The sequence below is a fragment of the Cibotium barometz genome, chromosome 48 (assembly GCF_041138505.1).
Source record: "Cibotium barometz isolate CiBa-2024 chromosome 48, ASM4113850v1, whole genome shotgun sequence".
In the NCBI taxonomy this organism is placed as follows: domain Eukaryota; kingdom Viridiplantae; phylum Streptophyta; class Polypodiopsida; order Cyatheales; family Cibotiaceae; genus Cibotium; species Cibotium barometz.
In genome coordinates, this window is record NC_141093.1 from 34,264,802 (window position 1) to 34,280,602 (window position 15,801).

The 15,801-nt window shown below is 39.4% G+C and overlaps 1 protein-coding gene across 1 annotated transcript; it reads left to right on the plus strand.

Moving 5' to 3' along the window:
* The first annotated feature begins 10,563 nt into the window (after positions 1-10,563).
* On the plus strand, positions 10,564-11,643 carry LOC147611111 (putative histone H2A.3). Its single transcript, XM_086785773.1, has 2 exons — positions 10,564-10,799; positions 11,135-11,643. The coding sequence occupies exons 1-2, from the start codon at positions 10,623-10,625 to the stop codon at positions 11,348-11,350; spliced, it is 393 nt and encodes a 130-aa protein (XP_086641899.1). The 5' UTR covers positions 10,564-10,622; the 3' UTR covers positions 11,351-11,643.
* The last annotated feature ends 4,158 nt before the right edge of the window (positions 11,644-15,801 follow it).

Sequence of the window (15,801 nt, forward strand, 5' to 3'; positions counted from 1 at the left end):
TAACAATTGCAAGTTCTCAGCTTCTGGTGAAAGACCATATAACTTCACCATAGCTTGTTGTAGTCTCTCAATATGAACAAAGATGTTATTGTAAACATCATAGTGAAATTCTGTACTTGTTGTCTTGATTTTCTTTTTGCTCGACCCTGTGTCTAATGTTAGTGTACCCTCAACATGATAAAACTGTCCTATAGCTCGCTGCACATCATCATTATTAATATGCTTGACATTGTGAATCACCTTGAGTGTAGGAAATAAAGTGCCAGTGATTCCTCATCTTAGAAATGCATCTTTTACAACCTGACGGATTGCTTGGTACCCTTTCATGCTGATTCCAGCCCGCAGCTTGGCGTATTTTAGGATGACGAGGGTCAGTAATAATTGATAGAATATCCTTGGTATTCAGAATGGCGTATTTTAGGATGATGAGGGTCAATAATAATTGAGAGAATATCCTTGGTATTCAGAATGGCTTTGACCAAATCCTTCCATCCCTCTTCATTAGAACCACACACCTCTTACAGAAAATTCCTGGCAGAACACAAATCATGACTATTTTGTTTAAATCACTGCGTGCATAATGAAAGTTTATGTTACTTACTTTGTTGTACGAATCCTTTTCTTCCGTGCTCCACCTTTAAACGCAAGAGATTCTATACCAGCCAATGTCTTTTTGCGTTCACGAGCACCATTTGGCGTTGCTTTGAGTCGTTTGATAAGTTCCTCTAGCCTTTGAATCTTTGCATCCTTCTCCACATTCTCTGCGAGAACCTCTTTCATTTTATCTGATGATGTTTTAAGTCCTTCTTGACATTGTAAAAGGCTGAATTGTGATGCTTAACGAATAACAACTTACACAACTTGATCATTGTATCCAACCGAAAACATTCGATCAATGTTGTAAAGAAGTAATATGTTTAGATGACAATATGATGGAGGATGATCATGATATATGTCCCTCATCTTAACCAAGTGAAGCAATGACTAAAGCAAAATTGATATCTGAATTCTACGCAGCCTTGCTTAAATGTTTTGAACCAGAATCTCCAAGAGAGGATGAGCGCCCTCAAAACCAACCATCCTTAATGCCTCTCCAAGTGATGGGCGAGATGCCTTGTGTTTAGTGCAATCTCTAAGAGAGGATGAGCGCCCTCAAAAACCAACCATCCTTAATGCCTCTCCAAGTGATGGGCGAGATGCCTTGTGTTTAGTGCAATCACTACGTCCATCCCAATCCCCATTGTGAGTACAAAGCGCCTGTTTTTCTGTACTGCGTTTGTTGCAAAATCTTTGGTCATGACACACCCTAATGTCCCAATTCACCTATAATTAACTCAAAACCTCCATCTCCCATGCCCCAAAAGCAAACACAGTTCAAAGGGTCGAAATTGCTTAGGAAATGGTTAAACAAACACTTTAGTGTTTCTATTATCGTGGCAAGGGTTGAAGCTATGCTAACTTCACCACCACAAGAGAAGAGAACTCCTCCTAAATGAGGTTTTGAGGGACTGTTTTAATTTCGCAAGGGATTCATCGATTCCTCATGTGCTTTTTTAACCGCATCATTCATGTAATCTGCCTCTAATGACTCTTCTTGGCCTAATAAGTTCATTTCTGTAGGGAGTGTTTCTTCCTCTTGGAAGGGAAAGTGATACTCCTCTGGTTCTTGTATTTTGGTTACTTTTGTAGGCTTGACATTATGAGGTTCAATTTTACAACCGGTGATCATGTAGTATGACACTCAACAATGCTAAGCATGCTCTCTTGAGCTTGCTTTTAGGAAACGGTTAAACAAACACTTCAGTGTTTCTATTGTTGTAGCAAGGTTGAAGCTATGCTAACTTCACCACCACAAGAGAAGAGCACTCCTCCTAATGAGGTTTTGAGGGACTGCTTTATTTTTTCAAGGAATTCATCGAGTTCCTCATATGCTTTTTCATGTAATCTGCCTCTAATGACTCTTCTTGGCCTAATAAGTTCATTTCTGGAGGGAGTGTTTCTTCCTCTTGGAAGGGAAAGTGATACTCCTCTGGTTCTTGTATTTTGGTTGCTTTTGTAGGGTTGACATTATGAGGTTCAATTACAACCGGTGATCATGTATGACACTCAACAATGCTAAGCATGCTCTCTTGAGCTTGCTTTTTACATTGCGCATATGTCATGTGATTATGATTTTCAGTTTGGGGTGGTTGGGCGAGTTTTAGTTTCTTGATTGGTTTGTGAGGTTGGGCGAGTTCTAGTTTCTTGATTGGTTTGTGAGGTGCACTAAGTGATAAATTAGAACTTGTTTCATCCTCACTAAGTGACGTACTAGAACTCGTATAATTTTCTGACTTTCCTTGGATTGTCAAGTTTTCATTAGGTTTGCCCATGATGCGATGAGCATGAACTTTCCTTTTTGTTTTTTTGTTCTCTATCTTACCCGTGGGTTTTGTGGTTTGAGTGGTAGCCTTTAAGGTGGATGCTTCTGCATCATGTGTAGCTTTTGGCTCTATTGGGGTTAGGTCCTCTACAGGCTCCTTTCCCTTGTCCTTTATTTTAACCTTAGTTTCGATAGTTTTGTTGCCCCTTGTTTTTCTTGGGTTTAGAAGGTTTTGCTTTCTCTTTTGGTTTCTACTTTAAAGCATGTTCCTCTACCCATTTCAAAGTGTTTTCTTTTGCATACTTTTTATTATTTCTCGTGCCTTGGCTTGTAAGTATGTAAGCACATTCAAGGGTACCGTGGATAATTGTCCGTTTTATACACTCAATGGAAGTATTCTAAACTCTACAGTGTCAAAAGCTGAGAGCCAAAAAGAGGATGAAAGTGAATGGGAATATGAGACCGAAATGGGATCTTTAGCTGAAACTGAAACTAAAACTAAAACATCCATGGTTCCTCTTGAATATTTTATCAGGGTATGGTTGGATTTCCCTACGGGCAATGATGTTAAGCACAAATGCACATTGATTATCCCTCAAGCTAGTCATAACATCATGGCAATAGACACTTGGGTGGTGTCATTGGGACAACCTTAAATCATCCCTAAAGACAATGGTCTTGCAAGAGGTGCCAATGGACAAAACATTTAAGTTCAAGGTTACGGTAGCTATGCGACTAAAACAATCGATGAAAATGTGGAATTTAGATTCCATGTTATCCCAGATCCTCATGAGTATGATGTCATCCTGGGTGGAACTTGGGTAAGTGACTCGTTGTATTCAATTAATGAATCCATGCAAAACAGTTACCTTGAATACTCTTGCAAGCATTGTGAAATCGCTATTATGGGAGGAAGAGACCTTAGAGGAGCTAGAACTTCCAACATATCTTACTGAGAATATCCCAAGAATTATGGTTGGATTAAAACTTTCCACAAAACTTACCACAATTTAAGCATAGCTTTATCCAACACGAGAGCACAATCTCATAACCCTCAAGTTATGGGATTTGTTAAGTCAACCAACACTTACAGCTCATCTTGAAAGAGTTCCATTCACACAAGACTTGAATATGCCATGTTTGGGGTACCCTGAGTCTGCCCTGCATCTCCGGAGGTTTGACAGAAACTCAATACAAAGACCTTTGTGTAAATATATGCTCTTATGTGTGTGTGTGTGTGTGTGTGTGTGTGTGTGTGTGTGGAGTGCGTGTGCTCGGAGCATATCTTGATACAGAGTTCTACACCCACTATTGGACACTAATGACTTTAGTGGGCATATCGTAGTATCTAGTCTATACTATGCATAATGGAGTTGATAGTTATGTAGTCTTGTGGGTTGACTACCATGAGTATATAACATGCACGTTCTTAAAAGGTGAATTTGGGCATGTTCCTAGATTTTAGGTACACACACACACACACACACACACACACACACACAATGTATATTGAAATTGAAACTAACTCCCTTACTTGCAAGTTTTTTATGGTTGAGTATGTGTTGGAAGCAAATTTGATCTTGGGACATAAATGGACTATTGCAGCCTAAGCACCACTTTGCTTTGCTAGTAATAGGGTCATCATGATGGTTAACGACACAAAGTTGACAATACCATACTGCTAGGAAGAGGATCCAACCCTAATGGACTTCTATAGTTCTAAACGCAAAAAGTTATAAGCTTATTCCCCAGAAGTCCCCTACACAATGACCTACCATTTGCATCAATAACCGACTCCGATAAAGCATCTACCCCTTTAGCTCTATCCTCACCAATAAAGTCCAATACCACAACCTCACAAATCAGCAACTATTCCAGAAAAAGTTCCCCAAGCGCAACCACCTATCTCTAAAAAGGAACTCAAAGAAAAAGCCTCGACCTTGACAACATTTCGTTCACCACCCTCACCACAGGAGACGGTTGCAAGAATCATCATCAACATCCACTCCATAAGAGACTTAAGCCTCAAAACAACGCCCATGAGTCTCGAAACCACAACCTCAATGCCAACCAATGTGAATAAGGTCACAAAACCTTCCACTTTATCCATAAAGAAAACGCCACCATGATAGACAAAATCAAGGTATCTTAATGGTATCAAAATGTGGGTGGAGAAGCAGCTACTTGTAGCCCAAGGTTACTACAAAGGCACCAATCCAATTTGGGTGCCTCGATCATCAAAGCCTCTTCCTCAACGCAACACTCAGAGGCCAAGGAAGAATAAAAGTACTCCACAACATTGTCCACAAAAAGACTAAGCGAGCTCCTTAAAGAAGTTCGGCAACTAAACAAGTATGGGTACCAAAAAAATTATTGCAAGCACAAGGGTACTACCAAGGAAATACCAAAGCTTTGATTCCCAAATGCATAAAAAAGTCATCTAAGTCTACACAAAGCAAGAAACCTCAGTACCAAAAGCATCAGCCACTAATTTATAATGTTCATCAAAGTTGGGTGCTTACGAATGTGCTTCAACAATAAGGATACTATGATGGTAATCCCATCACATGGTTGCCAAAATCGAATAAAGTGAAGATAGCCTCACCACCAACTTTAACCCCAATATCTTCACTTAAGATTCAACAAGAATGGAGTCCAAGAAACACCAAGCAAACCACTCAACCCCTCTTGTGCATTCAGCACCTACACAAGAGCTTGTGTGTTCAATCAACCCCAATGGTAACCAACTAGAAGCTGTACCTACCGCCTCAACAACACTTGAACCACAAAGTTAAGATTCAATTCCCACATTTGTAATGGAAACTTATGAGCACATCAAAGATAAACTCACAATGCTCTTTTCACCCCTCTGGGGATGAGAAACATGAGTGCAGAAGCTACGTGGCAGACTTAAGAACCTATTCTCTTAAAAAGAAGAGTAGCCACATCAAAGATAAACTCACAGAGTGCAGAAGCTACGTGGCAAACTTAAGAACCTATTCTCTTAAAAAGAAGAGTAGCCACAAGAACCTGCTGCTGCTAGCAAGATGGTAGCCAAAAAAAGGAGGAAAAAAATCCCCAAAAAAAAGAGAAAAAGAAAAAAGGAAAAAGAAAGAAAGAAAAAAAGAGACACAAACCCAAGGGAGTCACACATATGGCCTACCTAAAAATGGTAGAATATTAAAAGCAACTCCCCACGATCTTCAATAGCCATTTCATTTTTGTTAAGCTTATAGCTTATGATTATTTTGGCTAAGTTAATGTAGCAGCTGCTCCTTGAGTACATATCCATACTCATGCAATGGAGAACATTTACACCAAAGCCTCATTATCGACAACCTTCCAAGTACATCTCTGGATGGGGGGCCATGGTGGTGGGCATAAGCCTCGTGAATGGTATAACCTATCGCCTCGAATTTTTCTTCAAAATTGCAAGCCTCTCCAAATAAAAACATAAATCTTCAAAACACATGGATATCTAGTTCTTGAAGATATCTATACTAGCCTCGCAAGTTGCAGTAATTCTTTCACGCCTCACCAACAAGTGACTACTTTAACAAGAGCAGCTCAATAAGAGTCTATGTGACTCACTTCTTGTACTTCATGTATACCTGCTTCATAAGTGCACTTAAATATACATAAAAGCATAAAAAGCACATGGAAAGAAGCATGCAAGAACAAGTCCTACTCAACAACATTTGCCAAGAATCTTGCCACAAAAAAGGGACTTCATCGAAGGCCAATTTATTCAAATAATGAATGTCACTTCAATGAATCAAATGAGAAACTGAGAATCATAATCTCATTCTAATGATTTTATCTACGTTCCTCTGGATCCTTCCTTCTCTTCTCCCCCATTATTAACATCTCTTAGTTTCCCAACTAATACAAAATACCATGTAACCAACGTGAGCAATAAATAAATATATATATATATATAAAAGAAGCTCACACAAATATAAATATAAATACAAATACAATCACTCGTAAAAACCCCCCACCCACCCACCCACCACCAATTAGCAATATATATATATATATATATATATATATATATATATATATATATATATATATATATATATATATAAAAGAAGCTCACACAAATACAAATACAATCACTCGTAAAAACCCCCACCCATCCACCCAATTCGGAATTTCCACTAATTTCTAACCTTTTCATTTACTAACTAGCCTTTCATATTCCTTCCGACGGAGGAAAAAAGACCATTGAACGTCACTCAACATCTAAAGCCATCAACAAAGCTTGCCAATTCTCCCCACACAAAGGTCTTCAATGCGATCACGACGAGGATGCGGTCAGCATCAGGAAAGAGGGAATGTTAACCCATTCCTAGGGTTAACAAGAGCTACCATCATTATCTTATATCAAGGAGTCAAGTTGGATACACCAAAAGAGATATGAAGCAATGCTGTCCAAATCTACTTGTACGGGCACTCGTAATGGTCCTATGTAATACTTATAGCGATTTTCACTTCAAGGGCATGTGGTAGCAAGTTAGGATGAAGTCTCAAGTGATGCACTTCATGGATATATTATGAGAGTAGTCATTGTAATAGCATTAGGCCTCTTATGAGACTAAAGTGCCTGACCAGCCATAGTTTAAGTGAGTGTGAACACTTATGACCTTGTATATAAGTGAATATCTCTCATAATACAAACAACTCTCCCATTGTGCAATAGAGTCTTGCTCTTGCTAATCCTCTTGCTAATCTCTCTCTCTAATGCATGCTAGTGAGTGTGTGTGAGTGATGTGAGGTGAGAGAAGGGACGAGTACATGTAGTAGTGCAATGCGGCGGTGTGACAACGCTCGGGGAGACGCAGTGGAATTGCTTCTCAAAGAGTTGTAAAGCTTGGAGACCTCAAGGGTTACAAGCTCGGCCATTGGAAAGATCCTCACTCACGAGACAGTTGCGGTTCACTAGGTAATCTCTTGTTGGATGTGTTTTAAGGAGGGTTAGGAGCCATAACATTTTTGCTTAATATATTGCACATTTTGATTTATTTTGGAAAGCCTTGGTTTATCAAGCTTAGACTTAAACTTTAATATTTTGTAAAGCGGGCGTGACATGCTTTAACCCTAGCCTCAATTTATGGACACTCTATTTTGAGCATAAGAGAGTGTCGTGCAAGAAAAGTACCTTTTTGTATTTTGGAGGCTATGGACTATTTTGGAATAAAGTATTACGTAAATACTCATGTGTGGGGAGAGGCCACACACATGAGGGGGGATGATTGCACCCAATATTTGAGTAGTGATTTAGAGCTAAGTATTTTATTTATTACTCTCTCAAATTTTAATATGTTAAATTTGTGGTCTTTTGATGAGTTGTTTGTTTTGAATTAATCAATTTCTTGGAAGTTCCTTTTTACTCTATTTTCTAGAATTGGATTCGTGTCACTACCTTTTAGAAAACCACTTGTGTGCACACATTTCGAAAAAATATTTCTTTGAGACTTTCTCTATCCTTTTGTACTTCTTAAAGAAATAATTAAAAACTCATAAATACATCAAAGATTAAAGCATAGGCTTGAATCAAATTGATATGATAGAGCATAGCATAGCATAAAACAAGAGAAATAGATCAACATCACCATCAAGACACTATTGGGTGCAATCTCCCCCTCATGTGTGTAGCTCCACTTCCACGACATAAGTATTTTGAGAATTGTATTCAATAAATAGCCCAAGGAGCTATTACTAGTTGTGTGTACAAAATTGGGCTTGCGTTTCCACTTTTACAAAAATAGCTTACACACTTGAGCTTGTTCACACACTAAATGTAAAATTAAAACTCTTCTAACTTATGTGCTAGGAATATAGTAACACCACGCCCAAGCATGCATAAATAGTATGTACAAATATTTGGCATGTGGCCAACAATAATACGGAATAATAATGTTCCGAGATGATATAGACAAGATCCCCCATACACAACACGCACACTGTTCATCACCTATCTCATAAACGTAAACACATTAGTTATTTCAATTAATTGTCCTTCTCTACAATTAATCCCAATATGAAACGTTGATAGGCACAGAAACACAACATACACCTACCACTTATTTCACTACGACGAGAGTATCATTATACACATCATCTAGTATGGAGTGTATTGCCACTTGTTACACTTTCAATTAGCATGGTAAATCAATTGTATAAGCCACTTGTTATGCTTCAACCGCGTGCAATTGTCTAGCATAGTCCACTTATTTTACTTCGACCTCAATACATTTGTCAAGCATGGCACTACTTGTTACACCTCAACAACATACAGCCGTCAAACATGGTCTCAAGCTATACCAATAACACTAGGTAACCAATATTTAATGTGGGGTTACCCACGATACCAATTCACTAGGATGGCACACTAGTGTCTGCCCGTGTCCTGTACAGTCAAAGGGTGGACATAAATAAATATGTTATAGTAGTAAGAGTTGGAGTAGTCTTCGTGGTAATCTTCATCATCAATCATATTGAGTCCAAGTGAAATAAACTTTGACTTCCATGGATAGTTTGATGTGATATGTCTAATCTTGTTACACCTATAACATTTCTTTGTATCATGTTTATTGCCTTTTTGTGAATTATCTACCCTAGTGTTGATACCTGTGCTATGGTCATTAAGGGATGTATTAAATGATTTTAAAGAGGTTAAAAATGTTGATGTCGAGGTTTGGGGTGTCATTGGTTTCTTGGGAAAACTATTTTTCTTTTCGCAATTCAAAGCTAACAAAATAGCAGAGCTAAGAGAATGCGGCCCAACATATTCACCTCTGATCGAATCATAGGTTTCAAACCTCCTATAAAATTCCTTCTTTGATCCTTGGTGCAAACCTTCTCGATTACTTGTATTTTTAACAAAGTTTGCCAAAACCTATCCACATAAGGTGATATATTCTCTCTGTCAAGCTGTGTCTGAATATAGATCATCGTTGTCGAGCCTTAGCTTTGTATTGTAAAGGTAGGAAATCTTTCTTGATGAGTTTCTAAAATCTCGCACGTAACTTTTCTTCATCTCCCTTAAGAATAGCTTAGCAGTTAGCACCCTCCTTTTCAAGTGTGCTAGTAGGGTTGTGTTTGAGAAAAAACCTTCCTTTAGTGTAATTTTCACGGCTCAAATTGAGAAAAATTGGTTGTAATTTTGTTTAGCCTTGAATTTAAAGATTCAAAATTTTGAGGTTTTAGTTATAATATTGATGAATCTATGCATTTTTAAAAAAATAAAAACAGGTTGGGCTTGAAGGTTGTCCTTTTTTTCACTGGTTAGAAGAAAAGTTTATTTCTGACACTGCGAGTCGGAGTCGTACCTAGTGGGACGTCTGCGCCCCCACTTCCCCTCGTGTCTAAAAGGCACGGTGCATTTAAGAGGGGGTTCAAGTGGGATCGATGGCTGAGGGGGCCCGATTTTGGGCGGGGTCGATCCGGGCCGTCGGATCCCCGAAAGTAAACTAGGGTCCGAAAGTAAACTAGGGCTGCCGCGCACATATATTAATAAAGGCCGAACACACTAGCTAGCAGAAATTATAGCCTAATGGTAAGACTACGGCCTCTCTAGCGGCACGTCGTGGGTTCAAATCCATTTTTTTGCAATTTGAGACTTAGGCAAAAAAATTATAAGTCCAAACTCGGGAACTGGAGTAAACTAGGCAATTTGGCAAGCCCCCGACAAAAAAACTCGGCCTGTAGTAAACTAGGGATCCCTACAAAAAAAAAACTCGGCCTGCGAAGTAAACTAGGATCCCTAGTTTACTTCACAGGCTGAGTTTTTTTTCGGCCCTAGTTTACTTTCGGGGATTCGACGGCCCGGATCGGCCCCGCCCAAAATCGGGTCCCCTCAGCCCGTCGATCCCACTTGAACCCCCTCTTAAATGCACCGTGTGATTTAGACACGAGGCCGGCTTCCCCTTGGTGCGACGGGGTGCTTAAGCCCTTCTTGTGATTGGTGTAAGCCTCCGTGAAGCTTAAATTCAAATTTTGATTACTTATAGCAGCGGAAAATTCAAAAATGTGGGAAAGAGTTAAGGGCCGTGGGATGTGGAGAAGATCGGACGGCTTTGTAGCATGCCAACGCATCGATCTGGGTAGTGTGGATTAAAAACCGTTAGATGGTGAGAGAGATCGGACGGCAACCAGCATATCTTCGTTTTGTGTATATAAACTGCCTTGCCTCTCTTGCACTTGTCCGCTTCTACCTGTTTTTTAGTGTTGTTCCTGCTTTGCACTGGTAGCCATGGCTGGCCGCGGCAAAGCTCCTGGCAAGAAGAGCGTCTCTCGCAGCTCGAAAGCTGGCCTCCAGTTCCCTGTTGGCCGGATTGCCCGTTTTCTGAAGTCTGGCAAGTACGCTGAGCGTGTCGGTGCTGGAGCTCCTGTCTACCTTGCTGCTGTTCTTGAATACCTTGCGGCGGAGGTAAAACTCCCAAATTTTTGTTATGTCCTTGAGATGCATACCGATTGTGGCTTCGGTTTCTAGGGTTTTTCTGAGTTCTTTTTAGGGTTTCTCGTTGTGAGGTTTACAGGGGATGTCGGAAGATATTTGTCCTTCGTTTTGCAGGGGTTTCAGATCGTTGCTTTGGGTTTGCTTGTGCTTGAATTTGGGTTGTTTTAAGCGTGGGATCCGATTTAGGGCTATTTGTGTTAGGGTTTCTGGATATGTTTTCTGCAATTTTGACTGCAACGGGCGTGATTCTGGTTCGGTGATGTTCATTCTTTACTGATTTTGCCCCCATTTTGTTTTCTGCTCAGGTTCTTGAGCTCGCCGGAAATGCTTCTCGGGACAACAAGAAGACGAGGATTGTGCCTCGTCACATCCAGCTTGCCATTCGAAATGATGAGGAGCTGAGCAAGCTGCTGGGTACAGTCACCATCGCCAATGGGGGCGTGTTACCCAACATCCACTCTGTTCTTCTACCCAAGAAGCCTGCTTCTGCTTCTAAGGGATCCTCTGCAGCAGAGGACTAAATCCTGCATTTTTCTTTGAGGTGTTTTATCAACACCACCCATCTTGAACAATCACTCTTGAAGTCCTAATCAGGGTTATCAGGAGTTTAATTTACTGGACTAGGGTCGTATATGTTTGTATATATCTGCATATGAATCCATAAAAATCATGTTACATTGTTTGTCAAACTTGTACATGATTGCATTGTACGTCAATTAGAGTTTGCTTTGTGGTTTCTTGTATGATTGTTCGTTGCATTGTCTTGTGTTGTGATTAAAATGATCTCCCTCAATTAAAGCAACGGTTTTGGAAATCCTTTGTTTTGTGATTATAATGATCTCCCTCAATTAACGCAACGGTGTTAAATCCTTTGAATGTGCTTGTGTTAGCACCACCATTGTGGATGTCATCACAATACTTTGTTGCCCCATATACATTTCGTGTAGATCACCACCTTGGTTGCATCTTGTTTTACATCTGAGTGAAATGATAAGATGTCTTGATTTTGGTGTTTTGTCTTGGTTGGATGATGGTAGGTAGCAACCTTTCCCTTAAGTACACAATTCAACTAGGAAAGCCAAGTCTAGTAGCACTTATGTCCAAATTAGTTGAACTATTTGTCCTTCCCAAAGTTTTACACTAAGCCTATTGAATTTCCTTATGTAACCCTATTGTCATTTCATGTGTTATAATTTTTCTATAAAAGGGCTATACAATGTAGCATGCACACACACTATATATATATATTTTTCAAGTGCATGTGTGTACACACACACACACATAGCTTCCTTCCTCCCCTACTCCCCACACACTTTTCACTAACTTTTATTGTTGTACCTATTTATTATTTTTGAACTCACACTCACACACCTATGTATAGGGATTACACTTGTCTTGGAGAGGGGGGGGGAGGTGAAAGCTTGGGTTAGAGATTGATGCAAAGCTCTTCTCCGACATTGTTCTTCTTCAACATACATAATCAATTGGGCAAGATAAAGGTTATGTATATGACAATGTGGTAACACCTTTGGTTGCATTTTGGTTGCCTATTGATTGCGATATGATGAATTATGCAATGGATTGCAAAAGGGGTTGTAGTTTTGAGCTAGTTTTTGATTGAGTTTATGTTGCAAATGTTTTAAGGTCATGGTAAATTTTATAAATTGATGTTAAACTTGAGTTATGTTGGACAAGAAGTGGTGCATTAGTTTTATAAGTGCATTGGGGATGAGATTTGGTGGTTCGGGTGTAAAGATTATGATAAATTTTGATAAAATCTCTCTTTGATTTTTTTTTTGGTAAACCATAATTCAATTTTAATTTAAATCCAAGCTTAAAATCTTGTTCCTCACACTTTGCTCTATCTGTCAATCGATCAAGCATTCAAATTGAAAGTTGAAAACTTGGTTTAACCCTAGCAGTTGTTGACTTCTTTGGAACTCAATTGTAGTCAACAGGGTGTTGACTTTTTTCTAATATGTTTTTGAAGATCCTTAAGCTACTAATCAAGGCCTATGCGATGGTGTAAAGAATGCACAAATTGAAGGTTTATTTAAATATAGTTTTGGAATGTGTAGTACGGAGGCTAAAATAGAGTGATATAGTACTTATGGAAAGTGAGATCCATGGTGGGACATGCTTTTTACCTTACATCATTACAGATGCGGTGCGCTAAAGAAAATCACATTTGGATTTTGTCTTGGTAATCAAACATCAAAAGTTCTTTTTGCAAACTTTTGGTAGAAAAGTAAAAGAAAACATATAGTGCGTCTTTCACCAAGTTAAACACGACTTCACGTATGGCTTGTACACTCCAATACCTTTTTAAAGAACCTAAGATCACTCAATTCCGTTGATTTTCCAAAATGCCAAAGGAAAGACCCCACAAAGGGAAAGAGGTAATGCTTGTGGAAATGGAAGATATAAAAAATAACAAAATTGTACCTATGCCAAAGGAAATTGTCGATGTTGATGAAGAGTTGATGCATACTCATGTGGGGCTATCTAAAAATGTTTGTTTGAATGCAAATGTACATGCTAGTCCGGTTATATAGATGGCACCGGCGGTGAGTAATGAGATGAAAACTATGGAAGAGATGATGCGTTCAATTCTTGAAATTGTCAACAAAGGTCAAGCTAATTTGATGGAGAATCAATCTCAACAAACTAGTTTGTTGGGAAGCATGGTAAAAAGCATGAACAAGAACCAAGCTATTTTAGTTGAGAAAAGTGCCTATGTAAAGAGATGCAAATGTGGTTGATTGTGGAAAAGGCTTGAGTCCCTCTTAATAACTTGAAGACTTTATGAGTCAACATAAGCATTCGGGTGGTAATGTGCATGTGCAAGTGGGTAACAATGAAAACTTGCCATTGAGTTCATTTTTTTTGGGAGTTTGCTTATAAACATTCCATCTACAAAACGAGGTGATGCCAAAGGGAAGCGTGTAGCTTTCGACTTTACACATGTAGATGGTTCGTGGGATCATGATGATTCAACCATGAGACTACGCATGGGTAATGCCAAAGAAAATGAAGATGTGTACCATGCTTATAATTCTCAAGGACATGCGAAGATGTGGATTTTGATGACTATGCTTATGATGAGTATGATAGCTATGATTCTTCTTACGAGGCCACCTTTCCCAAACACTGTCTATATCAAATACTCCCTCTCATTATTTCTTGCCCATATGAATCGAAAAGAAAGCCTTAATGAAAGTGTAGACAAATCACAACTTAACACTTATGAGAGTAACAATGGAAGAGATCTTGTAAACACATTTGACAAGGATGACGATGAAGAGGACGATAAGGGTTTTGATGTAATGCAAGGAAGAGGCAATGTCTTTGATGCAATAAAAGCAAAAGACAACAATGCTTTTTTCAAGAATCAAAACACTCAAGTTGAGTTGTCATTATTCGGGACTTTGTGGAGACAAAACAATCCGAACAACATGGTATTTTGGTATAAAAGAAAGAGGTTATAACAATAAGTACCAAGGATAATGAAAGAGGAAGGTATGACAAGATGTATGATATTGTGTGTTCCAAATTGCTAGAGTCGATGAAGAGGGATGAATTCATTGATTGCTTGGTGTCTATTCGAAAGTAGGAAATCTATGGTTCAAACACAGTGAACCGTTCTTTCAAGGTTCAAACACAGTGAACCGTTCTTCCAAGCTTTGCTTTTATTCAATGGAGAAGGAGTCACTTGTGTGCAAATTAAGGAATGGCTTTACAATTGGAGGTCTACTTCTATGCGTTCCCTTGTGAATGATAAAGGCAAAATTCTTGGGATTACCTTGCTAAAAATAGGGCGTCTTATCCTCACACATCTGACACAATGAAATTGAAGAATCTTATCACGTGAAATAGCAGTGAAGCGTTTCACGACGTGAACCATTTCCTGTTACAGAACGTGAACCATTGCCTGCTACTTCATAAGTTAAGACTTCACGGGTTAAGTCTTCACGCCTTAACACTTTACATGTTAGAAGTTCACGAGAGTTAAGCCTTCATGGACTGCTAACACTTTACGTGTTAGCAGTTCACGAGTTAAGCCGTCACACGGACTGCTAGTTCTTCACGAATTAAGGGTTGTCAGCACAGCAGACCAACGGTAAGAGAGGTACTCTAATTGCACCATTTGGGTCTATTTGACTCAAATTGAAGTAATTCTGAGCTAAAAAATCAAAACATGAAATAGCAATTGTCGGCAGTATGAGAAATAGTTCACGACGTGAATCATTACCTGTGACTTCTTCACGGCTTGAACTGCTGCCTGCTACTTTACGACGTGAACCAATTCCTACGGTTTCACGGATATCTACTAGTTCATGGATAGAAAGGACAGTTATGCAAAAACCAGTTGAAAAGTTGTAGAGCGATTTCGCCTGTTGAAATATACTCTCATGCACTTAAGGTCCGGCAAACTCATTGGAGACGACCTTACTCCTAACGACAGTGCATCAAACCACCCAAGTTCTTCCTACCAAAAGAGTGTTGGATTAGGCTGCTCGGCGAGCACTCAATTGAGTGTTTTAACTTGGAGGAATCTGACCACCATTGATACAAGTAGCGAAGAATCCATGGAATAAGGGCTATGATTCTCAAGCCTTGGAGAGGAAGAAAAACCATCTTCCCCTGCTAGATCCAGTGGAATCTTTGATATGGCAAGGGATTTTTTGGTCTCTAACACGGCACGGAAGATGAAGTGCAATTGGTGAGTATGGGCCCGTCAACTAGCACAGGACACGGTTTAAGACCAGAATTTCCAACCCAACCTTCTGGCTCTAGGCATACTAACACAGTGAGGATGAGTAGGAGGACCCCCAGGGTTAGAAGGGATAAGGAAAGTGCCGCGAGGATAGGTTCAGTCTTCTTTCGCACATCGGAGGAAATAGAAATAGACTTGAAGAGGGTTGAGGTAGAGTGATGATTGCGGTTATTGAGCTTAAGAAAATAAGAGCTC